General features: G+C 40.6%; 1 protein-coding gene across 1 annotated transcript; it reads right to left on the bottom strand.

Moving 5' to 3' along the window:
- Nucleotides 1–7,275: 7,275 nt before the first annotated feature.
- LOC136059021 (mitochondrial calcium uniporter regulator 1-like) lies at nucleotides 7,276–19,026 on the bottom strand. The gene is made up of 8 exons (XM_065752888.1): nucleotides 18,855–19,026; nucleotides 18,661–18,774; nucleotides 17,315–17,418; nucleotides 15,199–15,300; nucleotides 13,569–13,610; nucleotides 11,457–11,528; nucleotides 8,553–8,606; nucleotides 7,276–7,344 (listed from the first exon to the last, which is right to left on the bottom strand). The coding sequence occupies exons 1-8, from the start codon at nucleotides 19,024–19,026 to the stop codon at nucleotides 7,276–7,278; spliced, it is 729 nt and encodes a 242-aa protein (XP_065608960.1).
- Nucleotides 19,027–25,811: the final 6,785 nt, after the last annotated feature.

The following is a 25,811-nucleotide window of genomic DNA, read 5'->3' as shown; positions in this document are numbered from 1 at the left end:
AAACCACGTTTTAAGCCAAAGGAAGCTGTCCTAACAAAAACAGCTGAGCCTCCATTCTCCAAGAGCATATACACTTGTTTATGCTTAAAACAAACCCCAATAGTCCAGGCACAGTTGACTGCAAACAAACTTTCTGTTTATGGGCTGAAGCAAAGTAATTGCTCATACAGTTTTATTCTTAAGCTAACAAAAACCAAACTAAAAAACCTATGCATTCATAGAATTGTCTTTCCAGAATCAGCATCACGATCAGTTTAAGATATTCCACTTGATTCCTGGAAACTCAGTGGGAGATGCAAAAGCAAGTTTTGCTCATGCCTTGCAACTAGCAGTTCAAAGGAACTAGTCACAGGAATTTATCTAACTGCAGATACAGAAGGAAAAAAAAAAAGGCAGTTTCCCTGTGTCAGGTTTATAGATGGCAGTGAGAGAAAGAATAAAGAAAAGTCTTTTTCCGTGGAAGGGTATGATTCAAAATACCTAGAAGATAAAAGAATACTTTCACCAAAGTCAATAGGTGCTGCTCGTGACCACACAGATAGGATATCAGCACTTATGAAGATCCTACTTAAGTGGATATTCACTAGTAGAATAGGGCTTTAAGAAAACCCATAGTAAGTATGCAAAACATTTGCGTGCAGAGAAAAAAAAAATGAAGCAGCCTTCACACCTACGTTAAAAATAAGCTCCCATTTATCAACTTGTGTGTTTCTAAAAATAACTTCAATATTCTGGGAAACAAAGGATCCAGTCAACTTCACCGAGAGAGAAAGGGCTCAAAAGCATGTGATTTCACAGTAACAGCTGTTAATAATAGTAAGAGTAAACACTTGAGGTAATGCCAGTGAGAAGGACGGCTCACTAACAGATTACCCTGCAAGCAAGGGAGAAAACAAGATAGACAAGCGGCTGTATTTCATATATTCTCATAAACATCTTACAAATATAGTTTTTTGTAAGGACACAGGATCTCTATTTAAAGGGGGGAGACAGAAGGAAAAAAAAAGGGGAGATGGAAAAGGGAAAACTAAAGCTTTAGGATAACTTTAAAGTTTCCAGTGGATGAGATGATTCTCGGTATCCTTGGAAGAACCCCGTCTTTGCTCTCAGCAGAGATGAACTCCTGAAAGCAAATCAGAGGTAGAGCTCAGCTCCAGCTGCATCCTCTGTTCTACAAAGTTCAGTTAAAGAGAGATCTTACACTCTTGATTAATTTTTATCACTTATACTTCCCCCCTCCCCGCCAGGTGGGAAATAAACGGATGTTTCTTAGCCAAAGGGAAGCTCCTTCAAGTTTTCACAGCATGTGTTTTTATTGTAAAACAGCCTATTTTTCACTTGCAGCTTCTGAAAAAGCCCCACAAATTGCATTACAAATTCATAGCCAAAATCTGAAGTCAAGAGAACTGGAAAGTGTTTCTGTACATCCTGAATTGCTTCTGCTACTAAACATTACACAGCAGAGTGCAGAAAGTCCTACAGGAAAAAAAAAATCTGGGAGGAATTTAGGTCTCCTAGTTATGAATCCAGCGACACTCAACTTCTGCTTTCCAAGGTATTAAGCAGTTCCCTGACGTATTTGCTTCTCATCAGTACTGAAAGTAATTTCCTTGTGCTTTTTTGAGTTTAAATATTTCTTTGAAAGTAAATCTCTCCATTTATTTCCAAGTGCAAATTCTACCTATTAGGAATAAATGTGATACATGTATGAGATTGCTAAATTCATCTTTAAAATCAGAGGAATCAATCAGAGAACATCTATGCCCATGCCACAGTGGCAGCCTTTTTACATCACACTTAATTATTTTCTATTTATGCAGTCTTTCTCCTCAATTACATATTAATGTTATTCTCTGTTCAGAACACTCACCAAAAACTGCTTTCTCTTACTTTACTAGTTCCAGGACAATGCTATTCTGTAATCTTTCCCCTCCTCACTCTACTTGTCCCCAAAAAGAAGCATTTTTGCATAGACATCTGTTTTCAGCTGAGCACACATTACATTTTAAATTAAAGAATTAATTCAGCAATTATTATCAGATGCTTGAGCATACAGGTAAAAAAGTACTGATTACTCAGGCCTATATAAGACTCTCTACTCTGGAAAGGTAGCAATCAACACTGAGAATTCCAAACATTAAATGATACTTTCTCAAATAGAGAAGTTATCAAGACCTATAGTAAAAAAAAAAGAAGTAATAAAAAAGGGTTTTTTGTTTTTTTTTTTTTAAGAAAAAAGTGAAGAACTTGAATACATATTAACAGCTCCTCTAAATTGAATTAAAGTTAGCACAGGGAAACTACTGCAGATTAGGAATGTTCTAGTGGCTGTTGACTGTGCCAATTCTTAGTTTTCAGTACAGTCTTACAAACAATAACTTACCTTAAAGTAATTACATTCAAATTAATGCAAAAAGTTGTATTTATAATGAGAACATCACAACTCTGTGAAATATACAAAATTCTTTATTTCAAGTTAGCATCCACAGTCATACATCTTTGTCCTCATGCAGTCCGTTTGCATTTGCAACCACCCAAAAAGTTAACAGTTTTTATGATACAGACACAAGGTAGCTAAACAGCTTTACTTTCTTTAGGCAAAGCTGAAATTGTCTGCTAACAGCATTTATTACCAGTGCATAGGTGCATCTTTTCCTAAGAAGCAAGAAGACAAAATTTCCCTTAAATGAAGGAACAAGGGTGACTTGACTGCTGTTACTAAAGCTTTAGCTCCTGAATGGAAGAATGATGGATGGATGTACCTGGATACACAGGATGCTTTCATTTGTAGCTTTCAGTTGCATTCGCTTGTACACAAGGGCTTGCACAGAATGAGATTAAATATCCTTACAGAACTCCATTACTGCTTTCATCATCATAATCACTCTCCAAGTTCCACATCTGAAGTAGCAGTAGGATTTTTTAAAATTAAATAGGACAAGAAAACAGAAGACAGACAGTATTGCAATTCCCTCATGTATGGTGCTGCTTCATAACCACCTGCTAAAAAAATATCTTTCCTTTCTGGAAGCACCAGTTCCTTTCCAACAAGGAAGCAGAGCCAGAGAGACAGTTTGTATAACTGCCATATTTTACAGCATTTCGAGCTCCCAGTTACAGTGGATAAGTTAAAAGTTAGCATATGGAATGAGTATCAGAAACTTTCGTATAAAAAGGTGAGTTAGTAAAAAACCTAGATATATTACAAGCAAAATTAGCAGCAAACACTGCTACCATTACACAGTACTTATGAAAGATGACTGATTGGATGGTCATCTGAAAAAGAAGCTGATGCACTGTTATAAACATGGCAAGACACATTTTATCATAGTACCCGCACAATCATGTGTTAAAAGAAGTAAGCACGATTCAGTTAACCCTAATCCTACTTAAACAAGAGCGCCTCCAAGCCACAAAACATTTAGTTTCAGTTTTATACTAACAATCACAATTCCAGTCCAATAGATGCAACCGACTCTGGTAAGCATGTCTGAACAGACAACAGAATGCAATTCCTAGTGCATGCAGCCCCACGCAATCGGAATGAATGTCAGTCTTTGCTCTTATGTGGCACTCTGCAAAGCAAGGCAAACTGTAGTTCAGAATGAAGGAAAATAGCACAAATGCTTTATTCAGAGGTAAGTGAATTCCAAATAGGCATGACATATGTACAGTTTGTTTCTAGGCACATCTTTGGTTACATTCTCAACACAGTCTTCTTCACAAAAAAATAAATAAAACATTCAAGACTTGGTTGAAGTTCAAGCAAAGACAGTTTTTTCTGTTTTTCAGAAAACAAGACAGTAGAAGTCCCTTAAAAGTGATGCTTTATTAAGTCCATAAACGATAAAATCCCAGTGCTACGGTAAGGCATGTAAATACTGAACCTGAAAGAAAACAGAAGTGGAGAAGAGAGATATTGAATCATTAGCTCTTGGAACGTATCTTCACAAACCTAAGCACAAACCTAGCTACAATGCTAAAGATAAAATCACCACTCCTTTCTCATATAAGAAAGTAAGCTTTTTAATTTACAAAACACAATTTCAAGGCAGAGGGACACAAAAATGACAGAGGAGGAGGAAGGAAAATGAATGTGGGAATTAGACTGGAAAACTACCAAAAGGTTGGAAAAAAAAAAACTTAGCTGCTTACCATTCGAAAAAAGATCAAAAAGTTACAGTTGTGAAATGAGGATTAATAGGATTACTAAAACACAGTCAAGTATTCAAGCAAATAAATGCAAACTACTTCATTAAAGCTTATGAATTTGTTTTGTATTGTATTTTTTTTTATTATTTCTAGTCATCAACTTTTAGTTTCTAGATTTAAACACAGAAGAATTTTTGCCACCATTTACAATGGAAGCCATTTAAGTAAACATATTCTGTTTATATTTTTTTACTTCCATGAGTAGTTTATGAGTATGGATGGTGGGGAAAAGTATATTGCTATTAGACGGAACAAAGTGAAGGGACCTGCCCAAGAAATTCAATTCCTAGGAGTAAAATGGCAAGATGGACGTCGTCACATTCCAGGAGATGTGATTGACAAAATCACCAGTATGTCACCACCCACTAGCAAGAAAGAGACACAGTCTTTTCTGGGTGTAGTAGGTTTTTGGAGGATGCACATCCCAAACTACAGCCTCATAGTAAGCCCCCTCTATCAAGTGACTCGGAAAAAGAATAATTTTGCATGGGGTCCTGAACAGCAGCAGGCCTTTGAGCAAATCAAGCAGGAGATAGCCCGTGCTGTGGCCCTGGGGCCAGTTCGGTTGGGACAGGATGTGAAAAACATGCTCTACACTGCTGCTGGAGAGAAAGGTCCCACTTGGAGTCTGTGGCAAAGAGCCTCTGGGGAGACCCGAGGCCGACCCCTTGGATTTTGGAGCAGAGCGTACAGGGGTTCAGAGGAGTGCTACACTCCAACTGAGAAGGAGATTTTGGCCGCATACGAGGGGTTCGGGCTGCCTCTGAAGTAATTGGTACTGAGACACAGCTCCTCCTGGCACCTCGACTGCCAGTGCTGAATTGGATGTTCAAAGGAAAGGTTCCCCCCACCCATCATGCTACCGATGCCACCTGGAGTAAGTGGATTGCACTGATTACACAGCGAGCTCGGATGGGGAACCTCAACCGTCCAGGAATCCTGGAGGTGATCATGGACTGGCCTGAAGGCAAGAAGTTTGGAACATCCCCATCAGAGGAGATACCACGTGCTAAAGAGGCCCCACCATATAACGAACTACTAGAGAATGAAAAGACGTATGCCCTCTTCACTGATGGATGGTGTCGTATTGTTGGGAAGCATCGCAGATGGAAGGCTGCTGTGTGGAGCCCCACACGACGAGTTGCAGAGGCCACCGAAGGAGAAGGAGAGTCAAGCCAGTTTGCGGAGGTAAAGGCCGTCCAGCTGGCCTTAGATGTGGCTGAACGGGAGAGGTGGCCCATGCTATATCTTTATACTGACTCTTGGATGGTGGCAAATGCTTTATGGGGGTGGTTGCAGCAGTGGGAACAGGACAACTGGCAACGGAAGGGTAAACCTATTTGGGCTGCTGAACTGTGGAAAGACATTGCTGCCCGAACAAAAAGGTTGGGTGTAAAGGTGCGCCATGTAGATGCTCATGTGCCCAAGAATCGAGCTACTGAAGAGCAGAAAAATAACCATCAGGTAGATCGAGCTGCCAGAATTGAGGTGTCTCAGATCGATTTGGACTGGCAGAACAAAGGAGAGCTATTTTTAGCTCGGTGGGCCCATGAGACCTCTGGCCATCAAGGAAGGGATGCGACCTATAAGTGGGCTAGAGACCGAGGGGTGGACTTAGCTATGGATGCCGTTGCACAGGTTATCCATGACTGTGACACATGTGCCATAATTAAACAGGCCAAGAGGATGAAACCCCTCTGGCAGGAAGGGCGATGGGAAAAGTATAAATATGGGGAGGCGTGGCAGGTTGATTATATCACCTTGCCACGAACTCGCGATGGTAAGCGTTACGTGCTCACCATGGTGGAGGCGACCACTGGGTGGCTTGAGACATACGCAGTACCCCACGCTACCGCCCGAAACACCATCTTAGGGCTCGAGAGACAAGTCCTATGGCGACATGGCACTCCAGAGAGAATTGAGTCCGATAATGGGACTCATTTCAAAAATTCTCTTGTGGATATCTGGGCCAAAGAACACGGCATTGAATGGATCTACCATATCCCCTACCATGCACCAGCTGCTGGTAAGATCGAGCGCTACAACGGGTTGTTAAAAACCACGTTGAGAGCAATGGGTGGTGGGACATTCAAGCACTGGGAGAAGCATCTGGCAGAAGCCACCTGGCTGGTCAACACTAGGGGATCAGTCAACCGAGAGGGTCCTACACAGTCCGGCTCCCTACAGACCATAGAGGGAGATAAGGTCCCTGTGGTACATGTGAGGAGCATGTTGGGAAAAGCGGTGTGGGTCCTTCCAGCCTCTGGAAAGGGCAAACCCCTCCGTGGAACCGTTTTTGCGCAGGGACCTGGGTGCACCTGGTGGGTAATGGATAAAAATGGGGATGTCCAGTGTGTCCCACAAGGGAATTTGATGCTGGGGGAATGCAGTCTGTAATTACGTGTGTATGTATGTATGTATATATATATGTTTCTATGTAACTCATGTTATTACTGTTTGGTTATGTATAGATGTGTGTTAAGCATGATGTGATGATGTGGAATAAGGGGTGGAATGTTGTGGTTTTGTGGTTTTGATGCCGGTATTCCACATCAGAGCATCACGCAGCAGTGAAGGAGTTAATGCTGGGGGAGCAGCAGAGGGGAGGGGCGGAGCTCCGCACCGGATGGAGGCGGCGCTCGGTCTGGGCGCGTTGCTCTGGGCTGCCGTGGAGGTTCAGCACGTGTGCTTCCCCTGCAGGTCCTCCTTAGCGTATAGCTTCTGGTTTGAAAATTTTTTCTCTCTCTTTCAATTGTTCAATTTTATTGGATTTAGTAAAGTTACCGTTCCTGCTCAGATCGTGCCGTTGTTTTCTTGTCGACCCATCCCTTCCCGCTGTTTCCCCCTCCCCCTCCCGGAGCGCGACTCTGCTCGGGCGGCCGCGCAGCGCGGCCACTGACGCAGTTTCTTTTTCTCTCCCCTCTCCCTTCTCGGTTTTCCCTTGGGTCACTGTCACGGACAACACCGTGACAAGAAGTAAGCACGATTCAGTTAACCCTAATCCTACTTAAACAAGAGCGCCTCCAAGCCACAAAACATTTAGTTTCAGTTTTATACTAACAATCACAATTCCAGTCCAATAGATGCTATTTTTCTGTCTGTTTGCGTCAGAGCTCGATCTTGTTGTGCATGCTAGAAAATAAAACAAACATAATTTGAACAGTTCCACGTTTATTTAGAAATGTAACCCATTCCTCTCAACTGTACTTCCAACTCCTCCTTAAATGTACGTTAATGAAGTAATTTGCATTCAAAGCAAATGAGTTTTTTCCTAGCTTGCCATATCTAAGGAATTGAACTCAGTACACTTTCATCGCACGTTCAGTAACATGTAATCTAGAACATGGCAGAATTGGGTGCCTTCTTATCTCAATCTAGCAGCATAATCACTCACTTTAATCTGTCACCTGGCCCACAGACATTCAAGTCACATCTCAATTATAATAGCTATTGAGAAGTCTAAGAGACTCTTGTGATAGAAACATACTGGAGAAGCATGAAAACGTATGGATCCTTAGAAATATCAGAATAGGTCTTTTGATGTAAAAACCATGTCTCCTTCTTGCAGTGAATTCTACTGCAGAAACGTCTACAGAATGACGAAGTCAGAATCTGATTATGACAGAAGACAGGACTTCATAGAAAAAAATGAGATGGAATTATTACTCAGAAAGGACTGAAAGATCAAGCTTGTAAAGTCAGAACAGCTGCTGCTCTGGTGCTGGTATTTTCAAATCATCACTACTGAAACGTTGTAATCAGTTAATGATTTATGACTAGAGGTCTTCCTGTGAATAATTCTCTACAGTAATGAAACAAAACAAAATTAAGGACTTAATTTAGTAGTTGGGTAGAGATAGTGATAGGAGGATGGTTGGACTAGATGATCTTATAGGTCCTTTCCAACCTTATGAACTTATGAACTTATAAAACGAAGAGGAATACTTTAGTAAAGGTTTCTGCTAAAATGAAGCCAAATCAATCAAGATAAGTGTTTCAGTTCCACTGAACACGGAAAACGTCACTGATTTAAAGAAACGAAAAGCAACCTTAAGTGTTCTGCCTACAGAAAATGCTACATACTTGAAATTTCAAAACAAACCAACAAACAAAAGCCCACTGAACAGGTTATGATGTACTAACATATATAAGCCTTCCTATTCTGTAGATGCTATAGTTATCTGTACCACTATGGAAATACATAGAAAAATAACAAATCTCAATGACGTTTTGTACATTGAAGTGTGTCTAAGTGCATGAGCAGCTTCAAAAATAGTACCAGCTCTCTAAGACAAGTAAAAAAAGCTTTGTTATATAATAACAAGCTACCAAGTTGTCACCAATTCCACTATTTCTGTCCTCATTTCGAGTAGTTTTCTTTCATTAAGTGAATGCTGGAAGGGAAAAACAAAAAAAAAAAGACATAAATATGATATCATCCTTAAGCCTTTTCCCAAGTGCTTAAAAGCATGCTTCCTTTTCTGTTCTTTGCTTTCCAGTTTTCTACAAAACTGAATCTGAACGACCATGTTGTCCGACAACACTTGAAAGATAGTATTGCAAGGTGACTGCTGTCACTTGGAAAGCTGAATTTAGACAGGTGTTCAACACAAGCTGGAACAACGAAATACATTAAAAAGCAGCTGGCAGAAAAGTTGGCAGACCTGCATTTTGACCTGTGATTCTGAAGAGGAAATAGGGCAGTTAACTAACTCACAGAGCATACGAATGCCAAGAAGACTGAACCATCTGCCTTCTTCAGTAAGGGGAGTGGTTTTTAAACTGTCATAGCAAACTCAGCTACCAAAGATGTTTCACCAGCATTACGGCAATTCTCTATTCAAAATTTTGAAATGGTCCGAACAACACCTGGGGAACACCACTGAAAATGCTATATTTGGTAAACATAAAACATTTGCATCTCATGTCAAGTCACTGGTTCAGAAACACTTGAAAGATAGGTACTATAAATCAGAAGTCCTGGTTTACTTAGAAACTCTGGTTATCTGGATTGAAGGAAAGGTAAACACATTCAAGAAGCATACCTTTAAGGCAGGTTTCTGATACATGAACAGGCATTATTTGACATCTGTAATGGTTCCTACCTGCTACTAAAGCAATTCAGTTACTCCTAGGACAGCTGCTAAGCCATCAGTGCAGAGTATTAAGTCATCAGGCTCCCATCTCAGAATCCTCAGTTACACAGCAATAACTTCATCTCCTGATGTTCCCATGTGAAAAGTGACTTCTTTTTCCTTCCAGTCTAGAGGTATATCTCACTTTGTCATCAAACTCAGACTAACCTACATAAACGCCTCAGCGCTGAAAAACTCTCTTTAAAGATCCAGAACACTATTTGAACTTCTAACAGATCTAAAGATCCAATTAAGAAATAGCATAAGGCTACAAACATAGAAAAAAGAGACAAATAATAATGTGTCTATAATTAATAAAACATATGTTACTAAATTCTGCAAATTGATGACAAGGACAAAAAAAAGAAATCAGTAGCATATATTGTCTCAAAGTGAAATTCCTCAACCTGTTAACATGGCAAAACATTTATAAAACAATGCAATTTTTAAAAGTCATGTATGAAGTTTAACATAACAGTGCCCCATCCCTGGAGGTGCTTGAGGCCAGGTTGACTGGGGTCCTGGGCAGCCTGATCTGGTAGGTGGCAACTCTGCCCACAGCACGATGGTCTTTAAAGTCCCTTCCAATGCAAGTCATTCTATGATTCTGCATGGACAGAACCACATATTAACAATCTGGTTATCACCACCAAAGGTAGATTTACATTTAAAATAAACAGTGTAACACATAGATTGAAATAGTTTCTGCTTAACTATGTATAGGTGCTGTTATCAAAATAGATGTTTTCTGAATAATTTATATTCTGCAAGCCACTCTGTTGATGTCCGCATTTGTTCAAGTTTGCCTTGTGGCTAGAAGCTAGGTCAGCCCCAAGGTTTTTAAACTGAGCTTCAAGAAACCAAAATGCATCCTTTTGTTATAAAACACCAAAACATGTCTGTAATAATACAAGTACATAAGAAGAAAGGCAAGGTTAACCCCACTCTGAAGTTAAACAGGGAGATTTCCCCTTAAGTCCTTTTTTTTTTTTTTTGCAGTTCAGAGAAAATGCAGTTCTGTCAGATGCATCTTGATATTTCTAAACAGCAAACTTGAGCGACACAGTGATGCAAGAGCACACGAATGTAAGTGAAAGTTTGTTCCATACTTCAGGATTTTCAATTCAATCTGTATCGTTGCAGATATAAATCAGGGCATAAGCAGATGTGCATTAGGTAATGAAGACTTCCACTTCACATTTGCTGGAGAGTGAACTTATTAAAAGATAAAGCATTTAGAGTTTGAAACATAAGAAATGGCTGACATGAGTGCTGGCAAATTAAGATAATCTCTTTCAGCATTAATCTCAAGCAGGCGACAACTTCAAGGGGGCATACACAGAAAGTGACTTACACCCCAACATTTCTTACTGTTGAGATTGCAAGTAAATATTACTTCTTCATTACCCACCGGTGATAAAAGGACTGAATTAAAATTTGCAGAAAAATGTCACTAAAAGATGTGTCCATTTCAATGATGAAATTCAGGTTCATAAAAGCTATTCAAAAAAGATCTAAAACCAAATTTCTACTCAGAGTGCTCCATCTAATGCAAAATTATGTATCTTCTAATTTTTCATTTCTGTTAATCTAATTAAAACGCTTGTCAATTAAATTCTACACATATTTCAAAGTCAAAAACAATCAGAATCAGTATCAGTTACAATGAAAATTAGTCACAACTACTTTCACAACACATACTGCCTGACAGACTAGCCACACTGAATTCTCCCGTTACAGGGAAAGGAAATATCTTCAGTAATGGCAAGATAATGAAATGCTTATACTTAACTCAGTGTGACGATATATTACTAGCACAGCTCTAGAAAATCTCCAGGCAGCTAGTTGGAATGTTTAAATGCAAAAAACTGAAATATTTAACCGTAGTACATTAATGTCAATACTGAAACAATATCAAAAGAGACAGACATACAAAGAAACTCCCCACCACTGTACCCCATATTACAGCATTTAAGGATGACTAATTTGGATTAATAGCATCTTAAAAAGGAATAATACTACAGATTAATATTGAACAGACGTTCTTATCCAAATTCAGAGATTATTCAATTTTTAGATGTTTCTAAGAAGAAAGTGAACAGAACTTACCAATTCTTTTACTCTGCTCTTCTCTAGGTTTAGATTTAGTTTGTTGTCAGCATGAACTCTGGTAATTTCATCCTTATGGGAATACAAAGGATAAAGCAGTGAACAAGAATTTCTATTTAATTGTAAGCAAAAACAAGTTAGACAAAAATATTGTGCCTCTTTCTAATTAGAGAGGAACTGGATTCTCGAGACACCCAATGTGCTTAGATTTCCTAAGTACAAGTGTTCTTGCCCTTCCACTTGTGGTCTGTAGGATGAATTCATTCTCATTGGAACAAATAAAAAACTGACTACTTTTATACCAGAACACTGAAAACAAGAGTTGATAAAGAACACAACTTTCTACAAATTCTGGGCATGTTTCATAAACCTACAACTCACTAATTTTAGAAATCTTTGCCTAGGTACACTTTGAAATTGGACTTCCATGAAGGAATCCTGATACTCAAGATAACTAAGCTCTACTATCATAAACTAAGCTCTACTATCATAAACTAAGCTCTACTATCATAAACTAAGCTCTACTATCATAAACTAAGCTCTACTATCATAAACTAAGCTCTACTATCATAAACTAAGCTCTACTATCATAAACTAAGCTCTACTATCATAAACTAAGCTCTACTATCATAAACTAAGCTCTACTATCATAAACTAAGCTCTACTATCATAAACTAAGCTCTACTATCATAAACTAAGCTCTACTATCATAAACTAAGCTCTACTATCATAAACTAAGCTCTACTATCATAAACTAAGCTCTACTATCATAAACTAAGCTCTACTATCATAAACTAAAATAGTTTACAAGTTTAAAATTTAAAAGGAAATGTTTCTAAAGACTGCATCTAGGCTCTCAGAAAAAAAACAAACACTGACAACTTAGACGGAAAATGTTTATTATTTTTAAACACATAACTTTTAAAACTATCACTAAGTATTTTGTTTCATGGATAACTCTAAGCAGTTCCTACTTCATCTTCAGTGACAGCTGACATTTTAAATTAAATTCCCTGCAGGAATTCTAGCCAGATGACACTTTGTCATAAGGCAAGCTACTGATGGGATGAATGTGTGGGAGATTCAAGAGATTGATGATGTTCTGGGATATTCTGCAGTTAAAAACAAGTAAACATCTCTCAAATAGACTGATGTCAGCTAGACAAGACTTCATTAAGTAGTATGAATAATAATGACACTCAATTTCTATGCTAGGATTTTTGAACCTGTTGTAATTAGATGGCCTTACAGCAGGATGTTGCAATTTAATGAAAAGATTGTGTTATTTTGAAGCCTTTACAACACTGTGTCAATCTGTCCTTTAGAAGTATGAGCAAATGTAATCATTAAAATTATTTTATATTTACAGTAAAAAGTTAAATTTAAAGACATTTAAGTTAAAAAAAAAAAACCAAAACAAAGATGACTCAGATCTTTCACGTTCTACCACTGAATATGCTAACTCATATACTTATATGCAAGCAAAACAATGAAGTTCAAGACAAAAATCAGATGTTGAATGTATTTTAAAAACTTTATTCTGAAAGCTAGTATGCATTAAGCCCTTCCTAACATGAAACAGTTTCCAACCTTAATCATTTTTGCAAGAATTTCTGTCTGTGTAAAAGCTACATGTTCATCTAAGTAATAGGTTTTGAAGCAGTCTTGATGAGAGAAAGCTATTTCGACTGTAAGTCAGGAGAAGCAAACTATAAAGAGCAGAAACACAGCACTGATCTTTAAACCTGTACATAATTAACAAGTGAGTTTCCTCCAAAAAACACATTTTCTTGCTAAGGTCATTCACTCCCAGGCAAGTGGGACCAAGCATACTGGTCCCAAACTTAGAGGCTAAGACATTTAAAAGCTATTTCAAATTCTGGACAGTTAAATTTAAATTCAGTTACTTGTACAGTTTACAATTCTCTCGCAATAAATTAAATACATGTGAAACTGACTTCATTGCAGCCCAATCTGCCCCCTCAATTTCAGTTTCATTATCCCATATATACAACAATCAAACACAACGTTTACAATAAAATCGTAACAGCAACATTTTTTAAGTGAATAAGAGACGTGATAATTCTTGATTATATTGGTACAGTATCTTACCATGACTTGCTTCTTTATCTGCTGGAGTTCAAGTTTTATTCTCTGGGAGAGCAGAAAAGAAATGTACATTTTAGTATTGTACACAGAAACCGACAGTCTATAAATATAGGCAATTTCAATGATTAGTCGCAATTACTATAATCCACACTGTGAAAGGAAGGTGTCTTAGTTTCAGCTGGAATGGATGTTTTTTTTTTTCAGTGTCTGGTTCGATGCTATGTTTAGGTTCTAGGAGAAAAATAATGTTGACAACACACTGGTATTTGTAGTTGCCTGCTCAGCAGCATATACAGAGCCAAGACTACGTGCAGTGAAGGGCCCAAGGAGCTGGGAGGGAACAGAATTAAGACAGTTTACTTAAACTGGCCACAGGGCTATTCCATACCAAATGATATCAAGCAGAAGGAGTTTTGAAGGGAGTTGGAGTTCATCTCCCTCTCTCTCCCACTGCTCAGGATGCTAGCTGGGCAGCAGTTGGTATGGTGAGCAATTACTTGTGCATCACTTGTTATATCTATTATACAGACATACTATTTTCCTTTCCCCTATTTTAGCAGATAGTTTTATCTCAGCCTATGAGTTTTACTTTATTAGTTTTTAATTATCTCCCACATCCCACTGGGAAGGGGGAGGAATGAGCACATGATGGTGTGATGCTCAGCCACTTGCCAGGTTAAACCACAACAGAAGGCAGAATGAATGTGGTTTAAATCCATCTATATCCTCAGTATGTGTGTAGACAGACCCAAGTGTATGCACATACGTACTCACTCAGTAGTGCACATTTCCAAGCATCAGGACAGAAGCTAGTACTGTCCCACAGCACTACAGGTGGCCAAACGCACAGGATGGCATTAGCAAGGGTAAACACAGCCAAAGGTAAGTGATTATTCTCCCATGTTTAGCACTTGTGAGCTTGCACCAAAAAAGCTGTGTCCAGCTTTAGGCTCTCTGGTATAAGACAAATGTTGACATGCTGGAACAAGCTCAGGAGAGAGCCACCAAGATGATGGGAGACTGCAGCAAGTAGCATAGGAGTGGAGAGCAAAAAGAGTAAGCAAGACAGTAAGCAATAGGTTTGTTTAGCCTTAAAAAGAAATTGCTAAGCATCAAAATGCAGCCAGCAATTCCCTGAATGGTCTCTAGGTAAGTTCTACACTTCTAAGGTAACTTAATCTATCACTATTTCTTTCAGAAGAAATATGAAATAGGAATAGTTGTAGCATCTTCTATTAATGTATGAAAATTATTCTAACAAAAAAGAGCAACAGCTGCATCAACAATTTAGGATATACAGCTCAGTAGCTTCTTCCTCCCTCATTGCTTTCTTCTCTATTTCACACATAACCAGGAAGATTTAAGTCTTTTGTCAAACTCCACGAGACTCCCAACAGCCCATTTTTCCAGCTTCCATCAGGATGGAGAGGCATCAATAGTCTGTTGGTCAGCAACTCCTCCCAACTTTGGATCACTCACAAACTTGCTGAGGGTGCATCCTGCCCCTTCACGAGGTTATTAATAATTCGGTGTTAAACCATATCAGCACCCAAGTTTGTACCCTGGGTACAAACCACTTTTTTACATCCTTAATGAAAAACAAGTGGTACAAGTCGAAGATACTGATTTTTACCTCATTTTCTGAACGAAGAGCTGAAAGCTCACTTCTTTCCAATATAATCATATCCTTTTTCACTCCATCAATATGGGACATAACTTGTTGAAGAGCAATCTCCTTTAAAAGACAGAAGACAAGCCTCAGGACATGTAGCCATAATGTTTTTCTCATCTGCGCGTACAAATACAACAGGCTATTCAGGTACTCTGAAATTTTTAATCTGGTAATTTGAGACTGATTATTTCAGTTTCAAAGAAAGCAAGACAGACCAAGTGAAAGTGACAAAACAAGCAAGTTGTGGTAAATCATTTGTAATCAGAAATTCTAACAGATCAGAACAGTTCAACTAATAGCCTAGGATATACTCTCTTCTAAGTCTTCAAATTCTTAACCTAGCAAAGGCTTTAGGGAGAAGGGAGAAAAGGTGCCACTGTGCTAAAAGAGGAAAGCCAGCTTCCACACCAAGACTCCCCAGTGCCACCCTACTCTTGTAACTTCCTCCTTTTCCACCTTCCCATGGAAGAGAGCTCACTCCACTTTCCTATTCAGCTGAGCAGAATCATGCACTATACTTACACTTTTAAACACTCTTCTCACTGACAGAAGTGAGCTGACAGATGGCAAACAAGCATCCTTCTTCATTTTGGAGGATGGAAAGGTCTGTAGATTCTGCTCTAGATGTTACACTATCCACATGCGAACAGGGATTCCCCTCTCATTGCTGAACTTTACCACTAATAAGCAGGTCCTTGCTTTTGATTCTGGACTAATACCATTAAAAATCTGACACTATAACTTCGTTTTTGACAAGTAAGGACAGTCTAATTTACAGCACTGTTTAGAAAAGGCTACCTGACTACAGCACTTTAAAAAGAATTAAAAAAATGCAGTGGGTCAGTGTATTGGACGTATCACAAAAGATCTGCAGGAAGACTACTGCCATGGATATCTCCTTTCTTATTCCCTGATGTGTCCAGCTTACTTTCATTCTCTCTCCTCTTCACCAAACAGTTTTCTCACATGAAGATAGCAACTCAGTTACCATAAAATTAGTTAAATCCTTTGTTTGTAAAGTGACAGCCTCACAGAGCTAAGAACTTCAGTTACTTCTTCCCACTAGCATTGCCTATTTGACTCACTTATGTGTGGGAATTCCAGCATACTAGATAAACTGCTAATCACATTCAAAAGATGCTTAAGTTCCACGATACAGCTAAATGTGTCTTACGCTGAATTTGGTTTTATTTCTGGAGGCTGAAGTGCCTAAAAGCATAACATAGCAATATTCAACACTTTCACGTCCACATGCTTACACAGATCTACCTGCGTACACTTTGTCTAAGGATTCCCTCCCAAAAATAAAACAGCCAATCCCCCCACAAATTCACTTCAAGTCAATGCAATTTTCTGGTAGCCAAGATGGATCTCTAGATATTCAGAATTACCAGTCTATTTCCAAGCAAGTTTTCTTCAGTTCCTCTCACCAGTTTATATATATATCTGCTGCATGGATTTAGAGTATACCATGAATAACATGCAGCAAAGGAAACAGAAAACTTACAAAATCAGCATCCAAAACATACTCTTCCTGAGCGTTATCAGTACATACAACTACACTAACCACACACTAAAATCATTGCAAAGAAGTTTAGCTCAATTCTAGTACAATATAAATGTCACTATGACAGAAAGATATATTTAGAAACAGGCCACATAACAGAATGGTAAATTACAGGAGGAAATCTTTTTCTTCGCTGCTGTATAACTAGAGAAAATAATGTAGGAGCTGTAAATAGTTAAATCCATGTTTAGAGTATCTCCTATGACTGAGTAAAAGCCTTTTCAGGTTAAAATAAAGCTAGGAGGAAACAAAGAAACAAACAAAGAAACAAAAAACTCATGAACATTGTACCAGATGGTAGTTCCTAAGTGTCAAGGTTCATCACAACACTTTGATAGCTGCTTGATAGATTCAAGACAAAACTCAACAGCCGGTGGATATTCAGGGATAGCTGTTCACTTTCAAGTTTTTAAACACGGTCTACCAGTAAATAATACAGCAATGTGCATTTCATTAGCAGACATACCGGATTTCAACTGACTTTAACCCTTCCACCCTCTTTGAGCTAACCTGCTGTACTTTGGTCACCATGTCCTTGTAAATCGTATCCAGGTTGGTGCTCACGATTTTCACTAATGCAGATACAATCACTTCCGACTGTTGAGTAGTGAGTCCTAAGTAAAACAAAACAGAACAACATTCAGCTGGACAGCTGATGAAGATTATCGACTTCTAATATACATTACAAAGTTTTTTAAAAAAGCAGTCAGTTATGAAAGGTAATAAAGTACATTCCTCTCCATCTAGCACTAGCAGAGCACAACCGGGCAATACAACCAAGTTCCTCCACTCCAAAATAACGCCTGTGACATAGCTGTTTCTGCAGTACAGCACTATTACAATATCAGCAAGATTAATGTTGGAAGTATTACAGAATGCCATCTCTTGTGTAATTATAAGAAACCTGGCATTCAAAAGCAGATACCTACTTTCAGTATACTCTTAAGTGGTACCATGGAAAATATGCAAATCTCAGCAATTCCCAACAAAGAGCTCTGATTTTAGGCCTGCCAAGTTCTGAGTCCATCTTAAAATACACTTTGAACTCTGTGCATGGTGAACTAGCACAAAACATAGTTTCAAATATGTGGCAGGTTAATGTTAGAAAGCAAATCTGGGGTCTGAGAGTGAGTAACTTTCAACAGCAGAGCTGCTTTAATCATTTGCCGTCACCAAAAGCGCGTACCCTTACTCCTGCTGCTATGTATGTGTCCCAGCGCTCACACAGCTGCACTATGAGCTCATTCATGTCTCAGAATAATGTCAATCAAAAAGAACTGTAGTTTGAATTACAGAATGGCCTGGGTTGCAAAGAACTTCAAGGATCATCTAGTTTCAACCGCCATGCCGTCGACAGGGTTGCCAACCACCAGACCAGGCTGCCCAGAGCCACATCCAGCCTTGCCTTGAATGCCTTCATGGATGGGGTACCCACAACCTCTCAACCACTCCCCCAGGTCCTATCACTATCAACACACGTAAAGTTCCCTGAGAGTTAGGCTGGCACACACGAAGGATGAAACTATACAGGAGGAGCCAGTGATTGGGATCCCTCCTTTCCAGCGCGGTGAGCTATCACAATGCAATTCAGCCATGCGGTCCTTCTTCCTCATGCTACTGAGGTAGCAAAGGTACTTCATCATGAACCCAAAATGATCTCTTCCCTTACGTTTTAGGGTAAGAGAAGGTATATTTTATACAGCATACACACTCCACCCCAAGAGCTGCATTTTTTTTGCAGCAGCCCACGTTCAACCGCATTCCAACAGTTGCACACTGCTGCGGATTAATTAACCGAGCTCTGCAAGCTAAGAAACCCCTCACGACCCCCCCAAGGAACGTACGTAGCAAATTACCATTTTCTTCCAGGAGACGCACCAGAGCGTGAGTGTCAAAAAAAAACTTCCTACTTCCCAGCAAGGAAACACTGCCCTTGCTCTGTAAAAACGAAGACGCAGAGTCGCTGACACCTGAGAAAGACAAGCAGAACACTGACGTACTGCTCGAGCCACACAGGAGCTCCCCGCTCCCCACGCCCGCCCGCTCTCACCGCTCTCCCCGCAGCGCCGGGCCCGGCCCACGCGCCGGGCCCACACCGAGCCAACGCTGACGGCGGCCCCCTCGCGCGGACAGGCGCTGAGGCCGCGCCGCGTGGGGGAGGCGGAAGCGGGCGGGAGGGCGCCGCGGGACCGCAGCACGAGCAGCGCCCGCCTCACGGCCATGCCGCCCGCACCCGGCGGCACGGCGGGCGAAGAACACAAACCGCCGGCGCTACCGGAAGTCTATGGCTGAGCACGCACCGCCCTTCCGCCGCGGCCGTCAGTCCGCTTCCGCTTCCGCTTCCGCTTCCGCTTCCGCTTCCGGAACGGTGTTCCGCAGTGGGGCTGCGCGGATGCTGGCGGTGTTTGGAGTTGTGGCTGCTCTGCTGCTGTGAGGTGGAGCGCTGAGACCTTTCCGAATGCTTTACTAGAGCGGGTCGATGTTTTTCAGAACCGTTCAGAAACCCACGCAGTGTATTTTCCTTGATACTTCTACTTCAGTGATAGTCAACCGGGATATCCAGGCTAAGCACGCTGACACATCCATCTTCTCTAGCATGAAGAAACACTGCCTCTGCCTATGGAGACTGGAAGTGTGTTCGTTATTTTTCTCCATGTGAGGAGTCAGCTTGGCTGACTCTGACTCTTGGCTGACAAGTTTGCCCCATTTTTTACTGTAATCTTAGCTGTTTGGACCTCCTAGCCACTTTGACTTCCAATACAACCACCACTGACTGGCTTCTCCAAGCTCTGCAGGCTGCTTTGGACATCTTTCAGGGCTGCTCTGCTCAAAGGGTGCCTGGGCCAGTTTCTGTGGCACCAGGAGGCATGACCAACATCATCGTGAAATGAGCTTTGTGCTGCTCCGTGGTGCAGGCTGCTTCGTGCCTGGCTGTAATGTCTACGTGGCTTCACAGAAGGATTAGCTCCTGTTCAGGAAGGCAGGAAGGACAACCGTTGCCTGGGTTGCATCAGGCCCAGGACTACCAGCCAGCTGGAAAGTTGCCCCGCTCTACTTTCTGCTGTACATCATCATATCAACCACTGTGCAGTTTGGAGGACCACAGTATAAGAGTAGCAACTCCAATTACAGCTGGAAAGCTTTTGAAAACAATTAGTTACTTTCCCCTCTTTTTAAATACAATTCGGTTTTACTCAACAGCACAGTCTTCGTGACAGGATTCCTAGCAGGAATCATGAGAGAACAAAAACCAAAGTCGATTTTCACATGGATGTGGTTGGCTTATGGAAGGAATTTTACAACGTGCTTACCTGTAACAGAAAGGGGCTGGCTCCCATTCCCTTGTATTAATTTTCCACTGTGGAGGATTTTCACTTTCCCCATAAGCATCTGGAACTAGCCATTGTCACAGGAAGACTAATAAACTGAAAGGTGGACAGGTGCAGTCCAAAATAGAAACAAATAGTCCCGTTACTTTCTCCAAATATTTTAGCACAGTGACTGTGCAGAGTTGAGGGGCATTAGCAGCTGTCAGGGGTGATGAATGCCCCAAACAGCTCTTAATTCTAAATGGGACAAGCAAAAAATCCCAACCTGAAAAAGAGAGAGAATCACTGACATAAAAATGCTTTGCCATTTTGAATCTGTAGGGTCGTGAGGCAGAGCTGCGTGTCCCTGGGGCTCGTGGTAGCTTCGTGAAGGCTTTGTGGGAGGGAGGGACTTGGGCTCGATCGGGTGTCACGGGACCGCGGGCGGAGCAGGCGTGTATGGGTATAAAAGGCGTTGTTGCGCAGCAATAAATTGGCATTCGATGCTTGACACCGTGTGTCTGGTCCGCTTGTCCCTGGGCTAGGGATGTCCAGAACGGAGGGCTATTGAGCCTTCTGTTGCACCGTCTCTGGCCAACCGGTAGCAACAGAATCAATTGAAAAAAAAAAAAAAAGGCTGCAGTGGTATTCAAATTAATATGCAAATGATAAGGTGCATTTGGAGTAATTTCTGGGTGTTCGGGCAGTGGGACAGGCTGCTCAGAGCAGCAGTCACGGCCCCAAGCTGACGGAGTTCCAGAAGCGTTTGGATAACTGTCTCTGAAAGGTGGACCTGCTGGAGTGCATCTAGAGGCGGCCCAGAAGGTGGGCTTTTCCCTTTTCAGGTGTGTGCACAAGTGAAGTCCTTGATCGTTATTTTGCTTTTTTTTTTTTTTAGTGAAGATATCGGTGATGACAGTGTGATTTCTCATGTTACATTTGTTTAGATATGTGGACAGGTATATTATTTATTACAAAGAATCAGTAACTCTTCTCGACGGGAGTGATGTTAAATCGGTCTTACCCATAGATGGCAGTAACTGCTAATAGTGCTGACTGCCAGGGCACCGCAATCCAAGCTTTTAGGACCGGGCCAGTGCTAGAAACAATTGACCTGAACTCACACGTTGCTAAATTGCCATTCTGGGGTTCTCAGGTCGGCGTCATGCTCTCAGCACCTTGCGGAAGCTCTGTGGTGTCACTTCATGGAAGTTCTGCCAATTGTCAGAAATAGCCCCACCATGATTTCTCATCTCTTGAATGAAACTGGTATAATATTTGTTCAAATACTATAGTTGGTAGCAGTAAGAAATGGCAATTACGTTAGAATATTGAATCTTGCTGTGTTCTCATCAGGTGTGCTTTTACTTGTAGGATGAGCCGATAAATGCAATGTGTGTTGAAAGCTACTGGAACCTAGTGCCTTATGTCAGAGATTAGTCAGGACCAGTATCCCTTCCTCCTAACCTACAGACGACTTCATGTACCACATATTGGTGCACTCATGTCATGGTTTCGTGGCTCTTCAACTCCCAACACACCACATGATGTCATGATGTGGAATATCAACAACACCACAAAAACCACAAAACCATGACAACTCACCACCTCTCAGTGAGTCAAGGCAGGAGCAGGTGCTCACATGGCACAGAAAGGGGCTGCATGCACAGGAAGGCAGAAGTCTGGGAGGAGGTTCTCCGTAAGAGTTGCTGATTTTCCCTTTCTCTGTACACGCAGGGAGTGACAGAAGTTGTAAATAAGAACTTCATTTCCCCACAACCCTGATCTCACTTCTTACAGGAGTTTTGCAGGAGGATGTGTCAGGCAAGACTGTCCTCATGGCTCTTCCATTGCTTCTGGGAGGTCTGGCTTCTAGTGATGGATGATTTGGAACACATATAAATTCCAAGGAACTCAAAAAGGGAGAATTGGACCGGTAAAAGGGGGACAGAAGGATGAGTGTGAAGGTTTAAAATTGGAGTGAGTGCTGGGGGAGGAAGGGGAGGGACACTGAAGGGGGCTGGAGGCATAAGAATAAGGGGTGGTGATAACAGAATCACAGAACTGTGGGCATAGAAAGGGACCTATGAGGATCACTGAGGCCAACCTTGCTGCTAAAGCAGGTCCCCTACAGCAGGTCACACAGGAAAGCATCTAGGTGAGTTTTGAATAACTCCAGAGGAGACTCCACAGCTTCTCTGGACAGTCTCTTCTGGTGCTCTGGAGTAAGACTGGGGATAGTAGCAGGGGTAAAATAATTATCAGGGCAGCTTTGGGCTATTGCAGGGAACAGAAATGGAGGTGAAAAGTGGATTACGTGCTGTTCGTTATCGTGCGAGACAGTCAGACAGTGAATCAATTATAATATCAAGCAGTTGTGCAGATAATGAGTTAAGCAATGAAGCAAATAATTTCTGGTATTAAATAATGGTGAGAATCAACAGCAATATGAATCAGTTATGCAGAGAACTATTAGAAAAGTGAATCAGTTAAGTAGAGAAACAGTTACACAGCAAGTGAATGAATAAATTAATTATGGAGTGGGACTATTCTGTAGAGGATTAATTATGCAGAGCCTTCCTTTGTGATAAGGGGCATGTCTGAGGCAGCTTCATGCACAGAAAAAAAAATCCTAACAAAATTATTAAAATTGAAGCCCTGTGCCAGTTCTCAGTCACTTTCTCTGTGATCTTCTTCATTTCTCTGGACTAGGCTCGCACAAATCGTGGTGATGAAACTATTGCAGAAGTAGAGGAGTTCTGCATTCCTTCAGTGTGGACACACACAGAGAAGGTGAAGGAAGTTCAGAGATGACTTTGAGGCTCTGTCAAGAGGGTTGTAGGAGGAAACCACGGTCTTTGGAGAAGTCTAACCTGTGCAGGCATACTTCAGGCTCCTCGTGGCATCAGGATTATTTAGGGAGGAACATCTTGCCATACTTTATACCTAAAAGCCTGGCAGCTTGATTTTCCTCTGCTTAGTATGTTCATAGGTTCATTAGGTTTGAAAGGACCTACAAGATCATCTAGTCCAACCATCCTCCTATCACTATCCCTACCCAACTACTAAATCAAATCCCTTAGCACCTCATCTAAACGCTTCTTTCCATCTCTACAAAATAAGTGTCTGACATCAGCAAAGAAATGTGTGCTTTGTCACCTCTCTCTACTGCTATAGTTGGAGAAAAAACAACCAGCCTTTTGGACATGACACTTTTTGGTAGTGTCAAATTTGAGCACTGACTCAAGAGCCAGCTGCCCTAATTTAAACAGATAGGATTGCAATACAGACCACATGGTGGCGAAGAACAGGTTTCCAAGTCTTCACTCCTGCAGTAACAAAATATACTTTTCTATATAGTGGACACAATAACTTGTACAATTTTTTTGTTTGTTTTGGTGTTTTTCATGCTAAAAACCAAAACAACAACAGAACAAGAGGGAAAAGAATCTGTAACATCCTTGAAATAACAACCAATTTAGCCAGCTAATTTCTCAAACCATGTGCCAAGAAAACACTTCCATCTTGTTCTGATATACAATGGTTTGACTACAGGATTCAATCCAGAATCAATGCTGAGCTAGATGTCTTTTAAGTGTTATCTGTTACTAGTCTGGACACTTGTTGGATTTTTGAGATGGCTTGCAAAATCTCCTTCTTACTGCTCTTATTCCCTCACACCCCCAGCAAATATGTAGCCTCCCCCATGGCTAATGCTTCAGTGCAAGAACAGAATATGCAAGTCTAAAACATTTGTTTCACACAAATGAGTGGAGCTGTAAATTCAAAAGTAGAAGTTGTTGTCTTATCCAACTAGATTTTCATGTTCTTATTTATTAGTGGAAGAGAATAACATTAATACAGTACAATATGTTCTGAAATTAGAGTGTTTGGGCTACTGGAATTGTTTTTGGTCAGTAATGAAGTGCAAAGTTAAGATGCAGCAACAACTTAAACATGGTAATAACTATTCATATGTTTTTTGCAAAAGTATTTGTGAAATTAGGAACAGCAATTTCTTAAAACATTATACAATGTTGATAAAATGCTTAGATCAGAAATATGAAATAGAAAAATGTGACATAAAAAACAAGTTTAAGGGCAGAGGGGATCTTCTGAAGCAGGAGCAGGTTAATGTGGTTGGATGCCATTCCAGTTTATTTCTGCTCAGCATTGGAGAATTTATTTCCAGTTCTTGACTTTCACTTGTATGTATGGCTTTCTATCATCATTACAGTGCAGCATGTCAGAGTCAAACCTCGTACATGCAATCAGTATTAACTGCACCCAGTTGATCCATGTTATCACATAGATAAGAAGGGATCTAACAAGGTCCTTGCATTGAAATCAGGGCTGCCGAGATTAGCATTGCCTTTATGAGGACCTATGCTCATTATGCAGATGAATGATGGAATAATGAAGATAAAAATTATATATGTGTGTAAACATTTCTATATGATAAATTTCCAGAGATAAAAGTAGGAGGTGCAACTGCAATTGCATTAGTCTACAGTTTAAACTTTTTTTATCATTTTGGAGAGCTATGTTGGGGCAAACTGCCAATCGTCACTAAACATTTCTGCTTTTTAGTACCCCAAAAATGTGAGATTGAAAACAATATTATCTAGATGTTCACAGAAGCATTTCACACATGCTGAAAATTGCACCTGCATATGTGATTTCCAATATGTTTATCAGGCCACTAGGTTTTCTTAAAAGTTCCCACATCCATTTCAGTCCTGTGTCTTTCTTTCTTTTTTTTTTTTTAATCAAGTTGCCTTCCTGCTAAGGAGGAAGCAGCTGAGCTGGACAAGACAGGCTTTGAGAAGAGAGCTTGGTTTCCCCGTGGCACATGAGTGCCTCAGCCTGCCTCAGATGGCCATGCTGAGTACCTGCATGGCTCAGTCCCGCAGAGGATATGGGCTGGAACTGCCAGGTCTTCTGACCTCCATCCCTGCAGGTCTCCAGCTTCTGTTTGAACTCAGAGTATGAATAAGGATCACAGATGCTCCTTTTTTTATATCCTAATAACTGACAAAGCTCTAGGCTTTGACACCTGTGTTTTCTTTGTGAGACAGGAAGAAAGATTTTTCGGTGTGTGCTGATTTCATTGTTCTGCACAACATTTACATCTCAATCTCAGTCAGAAACTCAGCTTTGGGGAGCAGGGCATAAATGTGGCATGCATACAGTAATGAAAATGTTACTGGCATCATTTATTTGCCTCCTAGCATGGATTTCTTGTGAAAACAACCCTGGCTCTGTTTACTGTCAGAATGGGCTTCCAATGCCTTCAATGTGTTCTTCTATCAGAACTTTGCAGTCTGTCTGGTTGGATTTGTTCTCATGTTGTTGGTTTAACAGTCTTAATGTGAACTCCTGTTTGTTTCTTATCCACACACCCCCAAGACTGAAGAAGCTGCAGACTGAAAATAATATGTATACTTCAAGACAAAGATGCAGAAGCCCCAGATGGCTGCCAACAGAATCTGCATTGTAGAGAAATCTGACAGTGTGGATAACACAGTTTTTCTCTGGCAATGATAATCAGTGTTTATGGATTTGTAAGGCTGTGGTGAGAGGAGGGAACTCCAACATGAATCAGAAGAAAAACTCAAGTACAATCTTGTTTACAAAAGTGGACATGAAAGAACGTAATCATATTTCCTTTCTTTGTCCTCCTGGCAACAACCAATCTA

Source organism: Cyrtonyx montezumae, unplaced genomic scaffold, assembly GCF_038088225.1.
Source record: "Cyrtonyx montezumae isolate F1298 unplaced genomic scaffold, pur_monq_1.0 scaffold_8, whole genome shotgun sequence".
Taxonomy (NCBI): domain Eukaryota; kingdom Metazoa; phylum Chordata; class Aves; order Galliformes; family Odontophoridae; genus Cyrtonyx; species Cyrtonyx montezumae.
The sequence above is the reverse complement of the archived record's forward strand: the minus strand, read 5'-3'. Positions and strand labels throughout refer to the sequence as shown.